Genomic DNA, 17,343 nt, shown 5'->3' on the forward strand with positions numbered 1-17,343 from the left:
TCTTGCACCATAAACTCAAAATTCTAAGCAGAGCATATCAAATGTGTTAGAAATTGGAGTCTAATTATAAAACCTTAAGATTCTGCAGAATGTCAAGACCTTAATCTTAAACAGGATATCTGACATCTGTTTGAACATTACCTGTAGCTCTGACAACAGTCAGAATTGGAGTCTAGATTACACATGCCTCTGCCATTTCATGTCTTCTCTTTGATTGACTAGGAATGATGTAGCTATACTAAATTTTAAAAAAAGACTCTACAATTAGACATGAAACCTTTGGTATGAAATATTCAATGTTCATCTGTGTAAATAAGTGCCTGAATGTCTAGCTAGATAACATGTTCTAAATATTTTTGTTGAAGTTTTTAGATTACTTTTGGTTACTGCCCCTAATCTTACCTACCCAGCACTGCTACACAGCCCACTCTTCCATTGCTCCAATGCTCAAAGTTCCTAGGTGATACAGTAATTAATTGTAATACACACTGCCACTCATTTTAAATTATCTAATTGTGTTTCATGCACATCAACTGATTACTGTATAAGGTGGTAACTTTCTCCAGCACAACAGGTCATAGCTTAGGCAAATACATCCCATCTTCATTTACTTTTCTGTAAATGATTGAGATATTTTGAGTAAAAGTTTCTACATTGTAACTTCACTAGAATGGGACATGCATTGTAAGCACTTTCATTTATAAAAAATCTTTATGCTAATCTGTTTCTGTTTTTGTTGTGGACAAATCAAGTACATGATCTTTGATATGCCTACATTTTTATGTTGTCAATTAAAATGCTAACCCCCTTTTCTTCAAACTTGCATGGCTTACTACACTAATTTGTATATTAAAATTATTTTTCAACATTTTCCGTATGCTGCTTAGTCAAATGAGTAAGAAAACGTCCTGTACTTTTTAAGTGTCATTTTTGATAGGGTGCGGGTCGGAGTGGAGAAGAAAGGCAGAGTTATTAGTAAATATTTATATTCTCCACATTCTACATTAGGAAACCCATCTCAAGCATTGTTCACATTCTGATGGTGCCCATGTGGCTCTGTCCTGCAGCTTCATTAAAGGTACTTTCATTGGTTGACGTAGAACTGTTGTACATTGAGCAATGCAATTATAAGCAATCAGCCTAGGGAATGGGGAAGGATGCCTGGAAGATCCTTTAGTCTTGTGTTCAGCAAAAGTTTAGTAACCTGCTCACATCCATATTATTGTATTAACCAGTACACTCAAGGCCTTTTGTAATCAGTGGGCATTGTAGTTTTCATTGAACAATAGATCAGAATAAATATTTAGTTTGCTTTAACAACTTTAAGCGAGATCCAGACAAATTAAGATTAATTTTACTGATGCCCTCCTAAAGGGACTCTTGTAATACTGACTTTTGTCTGAGAACACTGGAGTTCCCAATACCAATCTCTATTGGACCAACTAAAATAAGTATATTCCTTTTAGCAGGTTAAAGATTTTGGATGATCTCTTAATCTTTTTCCAAAGAAAACCAGCTCATGTCTGCAAATCAAGCTTCATAATTTTGAGCCCTCTACATATTGCAATCATTCGTCATTGGGCCACTTTCCACATTGATGTACTTTTGAAAGTAAAGTGCATAAAGTTATACACTAAAACTGTGGCCTTACAAAGATCAATGTAGAGCTACTGTAAGCTCAGGCTTTGTTGGATTCACTGTACAAAGGCAATTTGTCCCAGGCCCAATCATCTTTAGCTGCTTCACCAATGACCTTCCATCATAAGGTCAGAACTGGGGATGTTCGTTGATGATCACACAATGTTCAGCACCATTCACAACTCCTCAAATACTGAAGCAGTCTATGTTCAAATGCATCAAGGTCTGGACAATATCCAGGCTTGGGCTGACAAGTGGCAAGTAACATTCGTGCCACACAAGTGCCAGGCAGTAACCATCAACAAGAGAGAATCTAACCACCGTCCCTTGATGTTCAATAGCATTACCATCGCTGAATTCCCCATTATCAACATCCTGGGGGGGTTACCATTGGCCAGAAACTGAACTGGACTAGCCACATAAATACTGCGGCTACAAGAGCAGGTCAGAGGTTAGGAATCCTGTAACAAGTAACTCACCTGACTCCACAAAGCCTGTCACACCATCTGCAAGGCACAAGTCAGGAGTGTAATGGAATACTCTCCACTTTCCCAGATGAGTGCAACTCCAACAATACTCAAGAAGCTTGACACCCATCCAGGCCAAAGCAGTCTGCTTGATTGGCACCCCATCCACAAACAGTCACTCCTTCCACCACCGAAGCACAGTGGCAGCCATGTGTATCATCTACAAGTTGCACTGCAGAAACTTACCAAGGCTCCTTAGGTAGCACCTTCCAAACGCACAACCATTACCATCTAGAAGGACAAGGGCAGCAGGCACATGGGAACACCACCACCCGGACGTTCCCCTCCGAGCCACTCTTCATCCTGACTTGGAAATTTATCGCCGTTCCTTTACTGTCACTGGGTCAAAATCCTGGAACTCCCTACAGCACTGTGGGTATACCTACACCACATGGACTGCAGCGGTTCAAGAAGGCAGCTCACCACCACCTCAAGGGCAATTAGGGATGGGCAATAAATGTTGGCCTAGCCAGCAATGCCCACATTCCATGAATGAATAAATTTTTAAAAATCCTTAAGCATACCCATCATGTGCTTCTGTGTATTCTTAAGTAGAAAGCACCATATTAACATTGTGTTTAGGCTAAAATATGTAGCTGAATTTATTTACAAGGAATATTTCACTGAAACTAAAGAATAGAGCAAGTAACCAGCAGTATAATACTCAACTGAAATGAAACAATAGAAGTCCAAAATCTTTTTTTTAATATAATTTAACAGGGTCTTGTATGAATAGACATGGATGCTGGACATCACTAAACCTAAAGTAGGCAAGAAACAAGCACACCCATCCTAGGACTGTTGCCAAGATTTACTGTCTTTTTTTGAAATAGAAGACGGGTACCAGGAAGAACAAACTGATTCTATTTTGTTAATTAGAATGTTAATTACCTATGCCATTCACATAGACTTGGTCTGAATGGAAGCTCTGCTTTTGTGTAACCTATGATTTTAATTCAATACCCTTGAGATAAATAATAGTTGATAGTCTTATTGCTAATAAATCAATAACTGGATGTTTTCAGTATGCGATTGTCAGCTAATTCATTACCTTTTATATTGGTGAACTCTTGTAAAATGCAATTTAATATTTCAGCAAAATTCTTACGATTATCCATATTAAAACATCTGTAATTCCTTAATCCATGTACTACTTCTGGTGTGAGTAATGGGACTAGGCTCTTAGTTTGTGGAGCACAATTCTACTTTCTATCTCAGCGACCTGCTGAAGAACATCTTTTTACTTGAGGCAGCATGCACTAGCTATGTTTAAAGATCATATTTAGCCCTAGACTAACTTTAGACTGACTCCTAGCACAAATGCCAATGTTGGTTCAAGCAGTAAGTATGTTGCTTGCAACTGGCATAATGTTATTACATGTTAATTCCTCTTGTAAGGAACACAAAATGCAAATTTCAGTTGTAAAGCTTTGTCTAATGGAAATATGATCCAGATCATACTATAATTCCTAGACTGCTTTATCAGACTCTAATGTTTTCTTTAAGTTCACTCATTCATGGGATGTTATTGCCAATCCCTAATTGCCCTTGCTCAGAGGGCATTTTTAAGAGTCACCCTGTAGGCCAGGGTGAGGATGGCAGATTTCCTTCCCTAAAGGGCGTTAGTGAACCAGATGGGCTTTTACGATAATCAACAATGATTTCATGGTCATCATTAGACTTTTAATTCCAGATATTTATTTAATTCAAATTCCACCATCTGCTGTGATGGGATTCAAACCCGGGTCTCTAGAACATTACCCAGGGTCTCTGGATTACCGGTCTAGTGACAATACCACTACGCCACCGCCTCCCATCCCATCTGCAAATGTGACCCACTCACTCAAATTTCGAAATTCAGATGGTTCATACAGATCAAAAAAAGTTGGAAGCCCCAGTACTGATCACGGAGACATCCTACTCAGTAAATTTTTGCCCCTCAGACAAACTATAATTTTTTACTTGAGAGTTTCTGTATTCTTTCCAGTGGCTTCCTGTCTAAAATTGTGGATTTTGTTTTCATATTTCACGATATTATTAATTTAATTAGGGTGATGTTTCATTGTAAAAAAAATGGTTATTCACGTTTTTATATAATAAATTAATTGGGAAAGTGGAGAGAAATATTAATTTGGAGGCAATTTACTTAACTGTGCAAGTGAATAGATAAAAAATTACAATGTGTGTTAAAATGTGCAAGTTATTAACATACGATTGCACAAAAAAAGCTATATGCCATTCATGTGTGAAATGAGATATCAGAATGCAGGGTCAAGTACCTATAGTCAAGCAATCATTAATTCTACAAAGTAGACTCATCGACATTTACAGCACAGGAGGCTGCCATTCAGCCCATCGTGTTCACACCAGTCAACAAAGATCTGACTAATCCCATTTTCCAGCGCTTGGCCCATAGCTCTGGAGGCTATGGCAACGCAAGTGAATATCTAAATACTTCTTAAATGTTACAAGGGTTTCTGACTCAATCACCCTTTCAGGCAGTGGAATTCCAGACTCTCACCACCCTCTGCGTGAAAAAATGTTACCTCAACTCCCCTCTTAGCCTTCTACCTCTTACCTTAAATCTATGTCCCCTATTGACCCCTTTATTAATGGAAGAAGTGCCTTCCTATCCACCCTATCTATGTCCCTCATAATCTTATACACCTCTATCAGGTCCCCTCTCAACCTTTGCTGCTCCAAAGAAAACAACCCCAGCCTTTCCAATCTTTCTCAAAGCTCAGACTCTCCAGCCCAGGCAACATCCTGGTAAATTTCCTCTGCACCCTGTCCTGTGCAAACACATCCTTCCAATAATGTGACCAGAACTGCATGCAGTACACTGTGGCCTAACCAGCTTTTTATACAGTTCCAGCATAACCTCCCAGCTCTTGTATTCTATGCCCCAGTTAATAAAGGCAAGTATCCCATATGCTTTATTAACCATCTTATCTACCTGCCCTGCTACCTTCAGGGATTTGCAGATATGCACACCAAGGCCCCTCTGATCTTCAGTACTTCCCAGGGTCCCATCATTCATAGTGTAATCCCTTGCCTTGTTAGCCCTCCCCAAATGCATTACCTCACACTTTAGTGGGTTGGATTCCTTTTGCCCCTGCTTTGCCCAGTCCATTGATATCATCCTGCAGTTTACGGCTATCCTTCTCACTATTCAGCACCCTACCAATTTTCGTGTCATCTGCGAACTTCTTGATCATACCCCCTACATTCAAGTCCAAATAATTTATGTACACCACAAACAGCAAGGACCCCAAGACAGAGCCCTGCGGAACCCCACCAGAAACAGACTTCTAGTCACAGAGACATCCCTCTACCATCACCCTCTGCTTCCTGCCTCTCAGCCAATTTTGGATCCAAAATTCCACTTTACCTTGGATCCCATGGGCTCTTACTTTCTTCACCAGTCTGCCATGAGGAACCTTATCAAAAGCCTTGCTAAAGTCCATGTAGACCACAGCAAACGCATACCTTCATCAGCACTCCTGGTTACCTTCTCAAAAGATTCGATCAAATTTGTCAAACACGACCTTCCCTTAACAAATCTATGCTGACTATCCCTGATTAATCTGTGTCTGTCCAAGTGCCGATATATCCTGTCCCTCAGAATTCTATCTAGTAACTTCCCCACCACCAAGGTTAGACTGACTGGCCTGTAATTTCCTATCCTTTTCTTCCTTTTTTTAATAATGGGACAACGTTAGCAGTCCTCCAGTCTTCTGGCACCTCACCTGTGGCTAGAGGATTTTGAAAATTACTGCCAGGGACCCTGATATCACTTCCCTTGCCTCCCTCAACAGCCTGGGATACATCTCATTCGAGCCTGCGGATTTATCCACTTTTAAGGCCACTAAACCTGCTAGTACCTCCTTTCTCTCTATGTTAATTTCCTCTAATATTTCACACTCCTCCAGCCTGATGTCTATACCTGCGTCATCCTTTTCCATTGTGAAGACCAACGCAAAGTATTCGTTGAGGACTGTACCCACGTCTCTGGGTCCACACAGAGATTACCTCTATAGTCCCTAACTGGCCCTACTCTTTCCCTAGTTCTCTTGCTCTTTATATATTTAGGAAACCCCTTTGAGTTTTCCTTTATTCTACCTACCAATGCTTTCTCATGCACTCTCTAAGCTTTCCTAATTTCCTTTTTAAGTTCTCCCCTGCACTTTTTATTCTGCTCTAAGGACTCTGCCGTATTGAGCCCTCGGTATCTGCCATAAGCTTCTCTTCCTTTTAATCCTAACCTTTATGTCCCTCGACATCCAGGGTTCTCCGGACATGGCCCCACCCTCCATTTTGTCTTTACAAGAACATATTTGCCCTGTACTCTCAACTATTTCCTCCTTGAATGCCTCCCACTGCTCTGATAGTTTTATCTGCAAGTAGCTGCTCCCAGTCCACTTGGGCCAAATCATATGTCATCTTAATAAAATTAGCCTTGCCCCAGTTTAGAACTTTTATTCCTGGTCCAACCTTATCCTTTTCCATAACTATCCTAAATCTAACTGAGTTATGGTCACTATCTCCAAAATGCTCCCCTACTGATAAGCCTTCCGCCCAGGCTCATTTCCGAATTTTAGGTCCAGAACTGTCCCCTTCCTTGTTGGGCTTTCTATGTACTGGCTAAAAAGGTTCTCCTGGATGCAACTTAAGAATTATGCTCTCTCCCTACCTTACACACTAAAACTATCCCAGTTAATATTTTGGTAGTTAAAATCCCCTATGACTGCATCATTCTTACACTTCTCTGAAATTTGATTACATATTTGATCCTCTATCTCTCCCTTGTTTGGGGGCCTATAGAAACCCAACAGCGTGTTTGCCCCTTTTGTGGTTTTTACTTCTACCCATATGGCATCATTTGATGATCCTTCCAAAGATATTGTCCCTCCCCACCGTTATAATTGATTCCTTGATCAATATTGCAACCCCCCCTTCCTCTTCTATCCCCCCTCTATCACGTCTGAATACCCTATAACTAGGAATGTTGAGCTGTCAATCTTGCCCTTTTAGCCAAGTCTCGGTCATATTCCTCAGGCTCCTTGCATTAAAATATATTCCATTTAGCTTTACTAAACTCACTTCCTTCTTATTTAGCCTATGTTTCCTCTGCTTCCAGACTCACTTACTAGTGTTTTAACTGCTAATTCCATCTCAGCTTCTCTCCCCTCTGAACTACTTTTCAGGATCCCACCCCCTGCCAATTTAGTTTAAGTCCAACCCAACAGCATTAGCAAACCTCCCTGCGAGGATGTTTGTCCTGTTCCCATTCAGATGTAACCCGTCCAACTTGTACAGGTCCCACCTCCCCAGAAACTGTTCCAATGCTCCAGGGACCTAAAGCCCTCCCTCCTGCACCATCTCTCCAGCCACGCGTTCATCTGCTCTATCCTTCTGTTCCTATACTCACTACTATGTGGCACTGGGTACAATCTGGAGATTACCATCTTTGAAGTCCTGCTTTTCAATTTCCTGCCCAACTCCCTAAAGTCTGCCTGCAGGACCTCATTTCTCTTTCTTCCTATGTTATTGGTCCCAACAGGGACCATGACCTCTGGCTGTTCTCCCTCCCTCTTCAGAATGCCCTGCAGCCTTGCGAAATGCACTCGGGGAATTCCCTCATGATCTGCCTGGTCCCCTTCTTCTGCCTGGCAGTCACCCATTCCCTCTTCACTTGCACTTCCTTAAGCTGTAGGGTAACCACGCCCTGAAACGTGCTAACCACGAATCTCTCAGCCTCATGAATGCACCGTAGCGCCCCCAGCTGCTGCTCAAGCTCCAAAACTCGGAGCTCGAGTTACTCCAATTGGAGGCATCTTCTGCACACATGGTCGACCAGGCCGCAAGGAGTGTCTCCGATTGCCCACATAGCGCAAGATGTGCAAATCACAGGACTGAGCACCCCAGACATATCTTAACTAAATAGAATATGGGCCTTTGCTTTCATTTTACCCGTACTCCTACTTGAGTATAGACTAGATGCTAGATCCTCTAAATGGACTAGATCCTCTAGGGGCCTCTGCCTGCCTGTCTCAGGGTCCTTCTCTTGCACTCTTGCTAGCGTCCAGCGGAGTACTGCAGCCAGTTCTAATAATTGCAACAAATTGCAACACAAGGGAGTGCAAGGAATAGCAATTAAGATGGTTGTAGCACTTAAGGCAGCACCACCATCATCTCAAGGACGATAAGTGCTGGCCGAACCAGCAATGCCCACATCCCATAAACGAAAAAAATATATAGTTATGACAAGAAGTTCAGAAAGGTCATTTCACAATTTTTTTTTAGATGTAGGATCCATTAAAGTTACAAAAGGTAAGTGGCATGGATCCCCAATGCTAAGATTCAGAAACCTCTACCTAGACAAAAGTCAAAGGCACTAGTCATCAGAAAATTTAGAATGTTTTCAGATGGGAATAGATGAGGAAGAGAAATATACAGCACCAGTGACATAGATTGTCTTGTTTAAATGAAAGTGTTCAAACTATACGCATCAGCTCAGTGGGCCAACTGAAGTTATGTTTGCACTGCAGGAATAGAGCATTTTCAATACCCTGTGTTGCACTCTTCCTGATCAGAGCATTAAAGCTAAGAGGAGCAACTTCTACTGTAGCAATACAACACCCCAGTTTTTCAATATTGCATCTCGTGATCTTGAGTTAGACCTTATAAGTGACAAACATAATTTGATACAAATAAAACAGAAAACGCTGGAAAAACTCAGCAGGTCTGACAGCATCTGCTGAGAGAAACAGAGTTAACATTTCGAGTCCATATGACTCTTCTTCAGAGCTTTAACTGTGTTCTTTATCCAAATTTAGATCACTCATCCACAAAATCTGTTCCAATATCAAAATTAGCCTCAGCCATCAGTTCTTTTCTGGGTGCACATGGATTGATTGACTCATGGCGTTTTCTATACTCATCAGCAAGACAACATTACTTTTTCTCTCCTGTTCACACTTACTCGCATATTGACTATTTTTTCCTTGACACGTTAATTCAGTCTTGCGCATACAATAGTTTTGTGATCTCTAATCATGCCCCCTTAGTTTTAGCAATACGATTCAATGACCAACCCGTTTCTCATTCACCATGGCGTCTTGATTCTTTTCTTCCTGGATTTTATTAAATTCATTTCCTCGCAAATAGATACTTTATAGAACTTAATACTACGCCAGGTATTTCCTTTGCAACTGTCTGGGAGAGTATGAAGGCTTACCTCCGTGGACAAATAATTACATATACTGCCCAACTTAACAAGCGCAATACCTCAAAATTGTCCCAATTGATTGACCAAATTCTCTTAGTGGACCAGCAGTATGCTGTTGCACCTACCCCAGTATTGTACGTCTGGCTCTACAGACTGAAATTGGTCTTCTTTCCACTAAACAAACAGAAAAACTTATACTCAGATCATGTGGTACATTTTATGAGCATGGTGAAAGAACTGGTAGACTCCTGGCTCACCAGCTTCGTCAGTCTGCTTCCTCTCAACTTATTGCTGAAATCACCACTCCAACAGGGTCAACCACCACCGATCATCAGATCATCAATGATCAATTCAAACTTTTTTTATTCCATTCCTTATACCTCAAGACTCCTTTTCAGATCCTGGTTTATTTCACAATTTTTTTGATAATATGGACATCCCATCTCTAATGTCTGACTCCATGGTGAAATACTAAAGGCAATTAAATCCATGCAAAGTATTGAGGCACCAGGGCCTGATGGATTTCCAATAGAATTTTATAAAATATTATCACAGCTTTTTCCATCATTATTGTCTCTGTTTTCTGAATGCTTTCTCTCTAAAATGTCCTCTCCTACGCTGTGCGAGTAATCTTCGTCTATTCTTTTAAAGAGGATAAGGATTCTCTGCATTGCAGTTCATACTGGCCTATTTCCCTTTTAAATGCGGATGTCAAGATATTAGCTAAAGCCTTAGCCCACCGTCTTGAACCTGTCCTTCTATCTATTATCTCTCCTGACCATACAGGTTTTATATAGGGCAGGCAATCCTTCACTAATTTAAGGTGTCTTTTCAATATTATTTATACACATTCAACTACTCGTCTCCTTGAGACTCTTATGGATGCAGAAGAGGCACTGAGAGTGGAGTGGGACTACCTTTTTTTCATTCTTCAAAAATTTGGATTTGGATCTATTTTTATAAAAGGGATAAAACTTTTGTATTCCCCACTGGTTACTTCAGTTCGTACAAATAATATCCACTCTAAACTCTTTGACCTTCATTGAGGTACGCCCCCCCCACCCCTACCCTACATTATTGTTATTGAGCCCCTGGCAATTTCACTGCAGACCTGTGGAAATACACAGGGTGGAGAGTCAAGCAGAAACTCTCCCCTATATGCTGATGGACTGCTTCTTTACATGTCTGATCCCTCCTCATCTCTCCTACATACTTTCTCTATTCTTGAGCGATTTGGTCATATTTCAGGTTTTAAAATTAAATTTGCAAAAGAATGAAATTTTTCCTATTAACTCAATTGCAAAGAGTTACCTTCTTTCTTCCCTCCCCTTCAAGGTTTCAGTAAACAGTTTTAAATATTTAAGAATTTTAGTTACTCAATCCCTTGGAGACCTTTTTAACTTTGACCTTCTGTTGGAATGTATGAAGCAGGACTCAGCACGTTGGTCAAGCTTACCCCTTTCTTTAGTTGGTCATATAAATTCTATAAAGATGAATATTTTGCCAAAATTTCTATACTTAGTGCAATCCATTGTTTATTCCCAAGCGTTTTTTGTTGCAATAGACCAATTAATTTCTTCCTTTATTTGGAATAAGAAAACACCTAGAATTCGTAAAGTTTTTCTACAAAGTTTGACACTGCCAAATTTTCAGGTTTATTATTGGTCTGCTAATATCCATAATATTTCTTTTTGGCTTCATTCGGCCTCGGCTAGATAAGCGTGGGTGCAATTGGAGGCAACCTCCCGTCAATCCACATCTCTGCCTGCTCTGTTGTGCTCCTCCATTCCTTTCTCAACCAGTCACCTTTCTTCAAACCCTATTGTTAGACAGTCACTTAAGATTTGGACCCAGTTCAGAACACATTTTGGGCTGCAATCTCTCTCTTTACACAGCCCTATTAATGGAAACCATTTAATTCCACCTTCATTAGGAGATTCTGCCTACACTGCCCTTCACTTTCTACCTTAAAAACTCTTTGGGAGCAAGATTTTGACTCAGACTTAACAGAAGATAACTGGAAGTCTATTCTCTCTCGTGTACGTTCCTCACTGTATGTGCAAGGGTTGCTACAATTTAAAATTTTACATCGTACCCATCTATCCAAGGTGAAATTATCTAAGATTTTCCAAATTTTGATCCAACCTGTGATAAATGTCATACTGCCCCAGCCTCTCTAATTCCTATGAACTGGTTGTGTCTGAAATTGGCAGTGTGTTGGTCAAAAGTTCTTAGATCACTCTCTCTCATATTTTCAGTAACAACATTGAACCTTCTCCTATTACAGCACTCTTTGGGGTGGAACCAAACTGCATCCCTCTTACAAAAATTCAGACTGATGCACTTGCCTTTTCAACATTATTGGCTAGACGTACTATTCTATCAAATTGGAAACAGTCTGCCCCCGCCTTCTTTTACTAATTGGATACATGATCTATCTTAAACTTGAGAAAGTAAACTACACTATAAGAGGCTCCACTGATGGATTTTATGTAGCTTGGCAGCCTTTCTTAGATTATTTTTAGGTACTACAGCTTTCTACTTTCATATAACTGACCCTAATTAAGTTATATGTATTATATCAGGTAAAACTATACCTGACCCATGATTGTTGCTGATTTTATTTATTTTTGGGGGGGGTGTTGGGGAGGGGTTTTTTTTCTCTTACCTTTGGAAGAGAAAGAGAAGGAAAGGAGATGTAGGAGGACGACAAAGAAAAAGGTAAGTGTATTGAATTATTGCTGTACTGTAAGCATTTCTTTTGTACGATTACTCATTATGACCGTTAAAAAAAAAATTTATACCCAAAAAAAAGCTGGCCTAGCCAGCAACGCCCACATCCCGTCATCAAATTTAAAAAAATGTAATTATGTTCATTAGTAATGAAGTACCCTTTACAAATCCATGTTGGTTCTCTCTAATCAGCTCAGTCACGCTGTCCTTAGTCACAGATTCCGATAACTATACATTCTTCAAAAATAGGTAAGTGAAGTTAAAAAACCAATCCCCGACCCCCCAAACCTTCTTTCACTGTTTTCTGGTAAGGGAGGTAGGGTGTGAAAAAGGAACAAGGGAGAGAAAGGTATTCAACATTTTCAGGGCTGTTATAAAGCTTTAAACTCCAGCCTAACATTTCATATGTTACTGCCAGCCACACAATGTGCCCAAGCTCCCAACACAAATTAGGTGTGGACAGTTGTCACTTGAAATCTGTCCACAATATACAACGTGACTAAGAATAAAACTAAAAGAAACGATGATCATTAAAAAGTTTTAGTCATAATGACAGTCACCATTATTCTAACTGAAACAATGTTTTTTTTTTCAGGAAGCGATATACTGGAGACCATTTTGTTAAGTACATTTAAAGCTTTATTACATGTGCATGAAATTAAAAACAGGTTTGAACAAATATTTAAAAAAAAACTCTGGATGTTATGCTCATCAGCATGAAACCTCACTAAGTGCTGGGGAATGGACCACTTTCCATCTCTGGCAACATGAAGCACACCCAGATTAGATTTTGCATAGATAGATGCAAAGTAAAGCACCCTCTACCTGTGCCTTCACAATACGTTTCAGCTCCATTCTCAGAAATGCACTCAATTTCTGCACCTTTGTGACAATTTTCCATTTCGTATACTCTTTGGTCTCATTGAATAAGATGACCAATTTAGTGGCACATAGCAGTTTCGTGTTGTAGGTTTATGTCCAATAAGAAATAGATTGAGACTGTCCAAACTTAATTAATGCAAGACCTCTTCAGCTAGCAAGCAGAGAATACTGCCATCTCATCAATCTGCATTGGATTTGAAAGTAGGTCCCAGGGTGCGAGGGGCAGTGCATCAATTGACTCAGTCTCAAGTTAACATTTCCCAAATAGATGGTAGTGTCAGCAGATCTTTTAAAATTATAAAATCTTCACATATTTTGGTTTATATGAATATGGTGATAAGTCTTTCGATAGTGAAAAAGCAGGTCACATCATTAAAACAACCGTTGGTCCAGAGCTAACCACAGGAAGGGAACACGACTACTGGAAGATGCTTCTAGCTTTCTGGTTTTGGGTGTGAAAAGACCACACATACTTGTGCAATATCATCGTACTCGTAAGTTCTTTTTAAAAACGTATCCATCAGTCTCAATCCTGAAATACTCTGAAAAGAGAAATGAACAAAATTAAGTTGGAGGAAGTGTAGACAAAATATAAAGAGTATCACTGAAGGAAACTGCAAGGTTGGTTTATTTAAAATTATTAAAAGGGCAGTGTTCGTATTTGGTTGCAAACATAATAACACAAATTGTGTCGAAATATCGCACATTGTTTGCATGTGACAGGTGGAAGTGATACATAGATATCCTGGCTCCTCAAACAAAATGTTATTTTTCATTAAAACAGCATCCCTTCACCAATGAAGCAATGAAGAGTTAAACAGGAAGCAAAATCAAACTGAGGGACAGATGCAATATATCCACAGTTATCACATTGTGCTCCTGTTTTACAGCTGGTACAATTTCACTGATTTGTGAATATAACAAGGGTGCCTGTTTCTTTCAGCTGTGATTCAGTGATAACACTCTTACCTTAGAGTCTGAACATTGAGAGTTCAATTTCCACTTCCTGAACACAAAATCTAGGCAATCACTCCAGGGCAGAGCCTGGGCTGTTGCACTGTCAGAGTCTGTCATTAAAATCAAACCTCTGTCTGCCTTTAGGTGGACATAAAAGATTCCATGGAACTATTTCAAAGAGCAGGGCAGTTATCCTTGGTGTCCTGGCCAATGCATATCCCTCAATAAACATCACTAAAACAGATTATCCAATTATCATCACATTGCTGTTTGCAGGAACTTACTATACAGATAGACTGCACATTTTTTATATTACAACAGTGACTACATTTCCAAAGGTACCTCATTGGCTGTAAAACGCTTTGGGATGTCGTGTTTGAGAAAGATGCTAGATAATTACAAGTCTTTCTTTCCACTGAGAAAAAAGTGCTTTCCTCATCCTTGCCAACATTTGTCAAAACCAGCAATAGGAATAATTTCAAAATTGAAAATGAAGTACAATGTACAATGGTCAGTGCTGAAAGTGACAGATTCTAGGTTAAAAACTCCAAAACCTAGCAAATATTGCAAACATACAGTTTTGTAGATCATGAATAACAATAATCAACTTTAAAAATGACTGTATGTAAACATGATTATGAATTAGCTTTAGTAATTTTCATTGCTGACATCATTTAATGAAACTGATCCAAAAAGCCATGAGTACATTAATAGAACTGGTTATACAATGAGCAATTAAATTGTTTCTGAAAACAGAATAAACTTCACCCCTTACACACTGAAGCTGAGGTTTACCCCATGTACATTTGCGAGCCCACCATTTTTTATTAAAATGAATGGAAGGAAATTGTGATGAGCAGATACAATGTATATTCTTCCCAACTGTTGACAATTTTGAGTAAAGCCTAATTTTAACATCCAAAATACAACAACAAATAATATAAACCTTTAACATAATGAAGTATCTTAAGGTGCTTCACAGGAGCATTTTAAAACAAAGTACAAAACTGAACCACATTAAGAGATATTAGGTCAGATGACCAAAAGCTTGGTCAAAGAAATAGGTTTTAAGGAGCGTCTTAAAGGAGGAAAGCGAGGTGGAGAGATGGACATGTGTAGGGATGGTATTCAAAGACTGGTGTCGAGGCAATTAAAGGCATGACCACCAATAGTGGAGCAATTAAAATTAGGAATGCACAGGAGGACAGACTTAGAGGAGTGCAGATATTGCAGAGGGTTGAGGGGCTGGAGGAGATTACAGACATAGGGTGGGGCAAAGCCATGGAGGGATTTGAAACCAAGGATGAGAATTTTAAAATCAAAACATTGCTTGACCAGGAGCCAATGTAGGTCAACGAGCATAGGGATGATTGGGTAGCAGAGTTTTGGATGACCTCAAATTTATGGAGGGTAGAACATGGTAGATTATCAGGAATGCTTTGGAATAATTGAGTCTAGAGGACACGGAATGAGGGTTTCAGCAGCAGGTGAGCTGAGACAGGGGCAAAGTCAGGATATGTTATAAAGATGGGAATAGGCAGTCTTAGCGATGGTACGATTATGAGGATAGAAGGTCATCTCAGGATCAAATGTGACACCAAGGTCGTGAACAGGCTGACTTAATCTCAGACTGTTGCCAGGGAGAGGGATGACTGGGTAGCTGAGTTTGGAGCAAAATCGAAAGCAAATTTATCAAAGCTATTTCATAAAATAAATTCCCCCTCTTTGGCAGCTCTTTTCAATCATAGAATTTACCTGTAAACCTTGTAAGGAGGCCAATAGCTTGAGTGCAAGATGTAGAGAAGAATTTGGACTCAATTTTCCTAGCTGTCTTCCTGAAATGCCACACCAGTGGATTGCATTTGTATTGCACATTTCAAGCACCAGATCCATTGTCCTCTCACTGCTAGAGAAAGAAAAACTGAATGAGACGGCTTAGTACACTATCACAGAAATTTTGCTACATAAAAATAAAGATCTGAGTCATTTTCACATGACAGTGGTCAGCCTGAGCCTTTTATCAGTACAACAATGCTACTGAATCTAAAGCATGAATATGCTAAAACCCAGGAATTCTGTGAAATGAAGCATTTTCATAGTAAAGATGTTACACAAGGTAACTTATATACAAGTTGTCATCTAGTATGCAGTTCATGTAGGATATCATTTGTGATTGTGATAAGAGCTGCTTCAGTACTGTGTCAGGGCAGAAACCTGATTGGAGGAATCTGAACATGGAGTTCCAGAAAACATGGCCATAGGCTTGGGAGGTAACAACACATTCAAGAACTTTGGAGAGGAAAGGGAGGTTGGAGATGGGGCAGTAGTTTACAAGGATGGTAAGTCAAGGGTTGTTTATATTTGAGGTGATGGTGATGCCAGCAGATCTGAAGGAGAGAGGGAGAACACTTGTTTATTGGAAATAGGGTCAAGGGAGTAGGCGGGTCTTGTGGGAAAGATGAGCTTGGAGAGGGCATGAAGAGACTTAGGAGAGATACTGGAGAAAGCTGAGAGTTCAGGGTTAAGGCAGTGTGGAACCTAAGAGGAGGTTTGGCCAAATGGGCTACTGGAAGGGAAGGATGTGGCAGAGGCAACTGATCGGATGATCTCAATCTTAATGACAAAGTCGTCCATGAGATCCTGGCATTTATTGTTGGGGTGAGGTTGCAGCAGACAGAGGAGAGGAGTTTAATATGATTTGTAGTAGAGAAAAGCTGAGGTTGCATCTGCTTTCCAGGATGATCCAGGAAGAGTGAGCAGATTTAGCAGATGAGAACAGGACCCAACAGTGCTTCATGTGGTCTAGCCTGGTCTGGCAGTGGATGGCTAAAACAGTTGTTTGTCATATCCTCTCAAATCTGTGCCCCATGGACTCCAATGGGTGTTGGCCCAAGCTGTTCAACCTTTTAGTATGATAAGCCCCTCATCCCAGAAATGAGTCGATTGAACCTTCGCTGTACTGCTTCTAACGCAATTATGGGGGAGGGTTTTACCCTCGTAGGGTGGGTGCAGCACGGTGGGTGGGGGGGACCGGGAGCGGCTGCACAACAGTCCGCGCCCGCGATTGGGCCTCGACCGCGATTTCACGTTGGCTGGCCAATTAACAACCAGTCAGCGAGAATCGCTTGTTGAAGCGTTCAGCGGTGCCTGGGTTAGGGGGGTGGGGATGGAGGAGAGTGACTGGTGCAGGTGCGGAGGAGCAGGCAGTGAAAGCTCCCTGAAGGCAGAGAGCTGCCTCAGGGAGCTGAAGACTTCTAACATTCAAAATAAAGGTTTTAAAATTAAGGTAAACATGTTCCCTCATGTGACTCTGTCACGTGAGCAGGGGCATGTTAAAAATGAGATTAAAATTTTTATTTTATTTTTAATTAACAT

At 40.3% G+C, this 17,343-nt stretch overlaps 2 protein-coding genes across 6 annotated transcripts in view; one reads left to right on the forward strand and one right to left on the reverse strand.

Annotated features, from left to right (window-relative positions):
• trim23 (tripartite motif containing 23) overlaps window positions 1-17,343 on the forward strand; it is a 270,598-nt gene that overhangs the window by 117,278 nt on the left and 135,977 nt on the right. The gene's annotated exons all lie outside the window — the stretch shown is intronic.
• trappc13 (trafficking protein particle complex subunit 13) overlaps window positions 12,746-17,343 on the reverse strand; it is an 84,504-nt gene continuing 79,906 nt past the window's right edge. For 3 of the 5 annotated variants that reach the window (XM_078548809.1, XM_078548789.1, XM_078548826.1), the window contains 2 exons: window positions 15,724-15,874; window positions 12,746-13,553 (listed from right to left, as the gene is read on the reverse strand). In XM_078548809.1, the coding sequence (XP_078404935.1) occupies window positions 13,446-13,553; window positions 15,724-15,874 (259 nt within the window). In that variant the 3' untranslated portion in view covers window positions 12,746-13,445. The remainder of the gene's footprint in view (window positions 13,554-15,723; window positions 15,875-17,343) is intronic. The other 2 variants (XM_078548818.1, XM_078548798.1) reach the window with 1 other exon arrangement.

Source organism: Cetorhinus maximus, chromosome 1 (assembly GCF_964194155.1).
Source record: "Cetorhinus maximus chromosome 1, sCetMax3.hap1.1, whole genome shotgun sequence".
Lineage (NCBI taxonomy): Eukaryota > Metazoa > Chordata > Chondrichthyes > Lamniformes > Cetorhinidae > Cetorhinus > Cetorhinus maximus.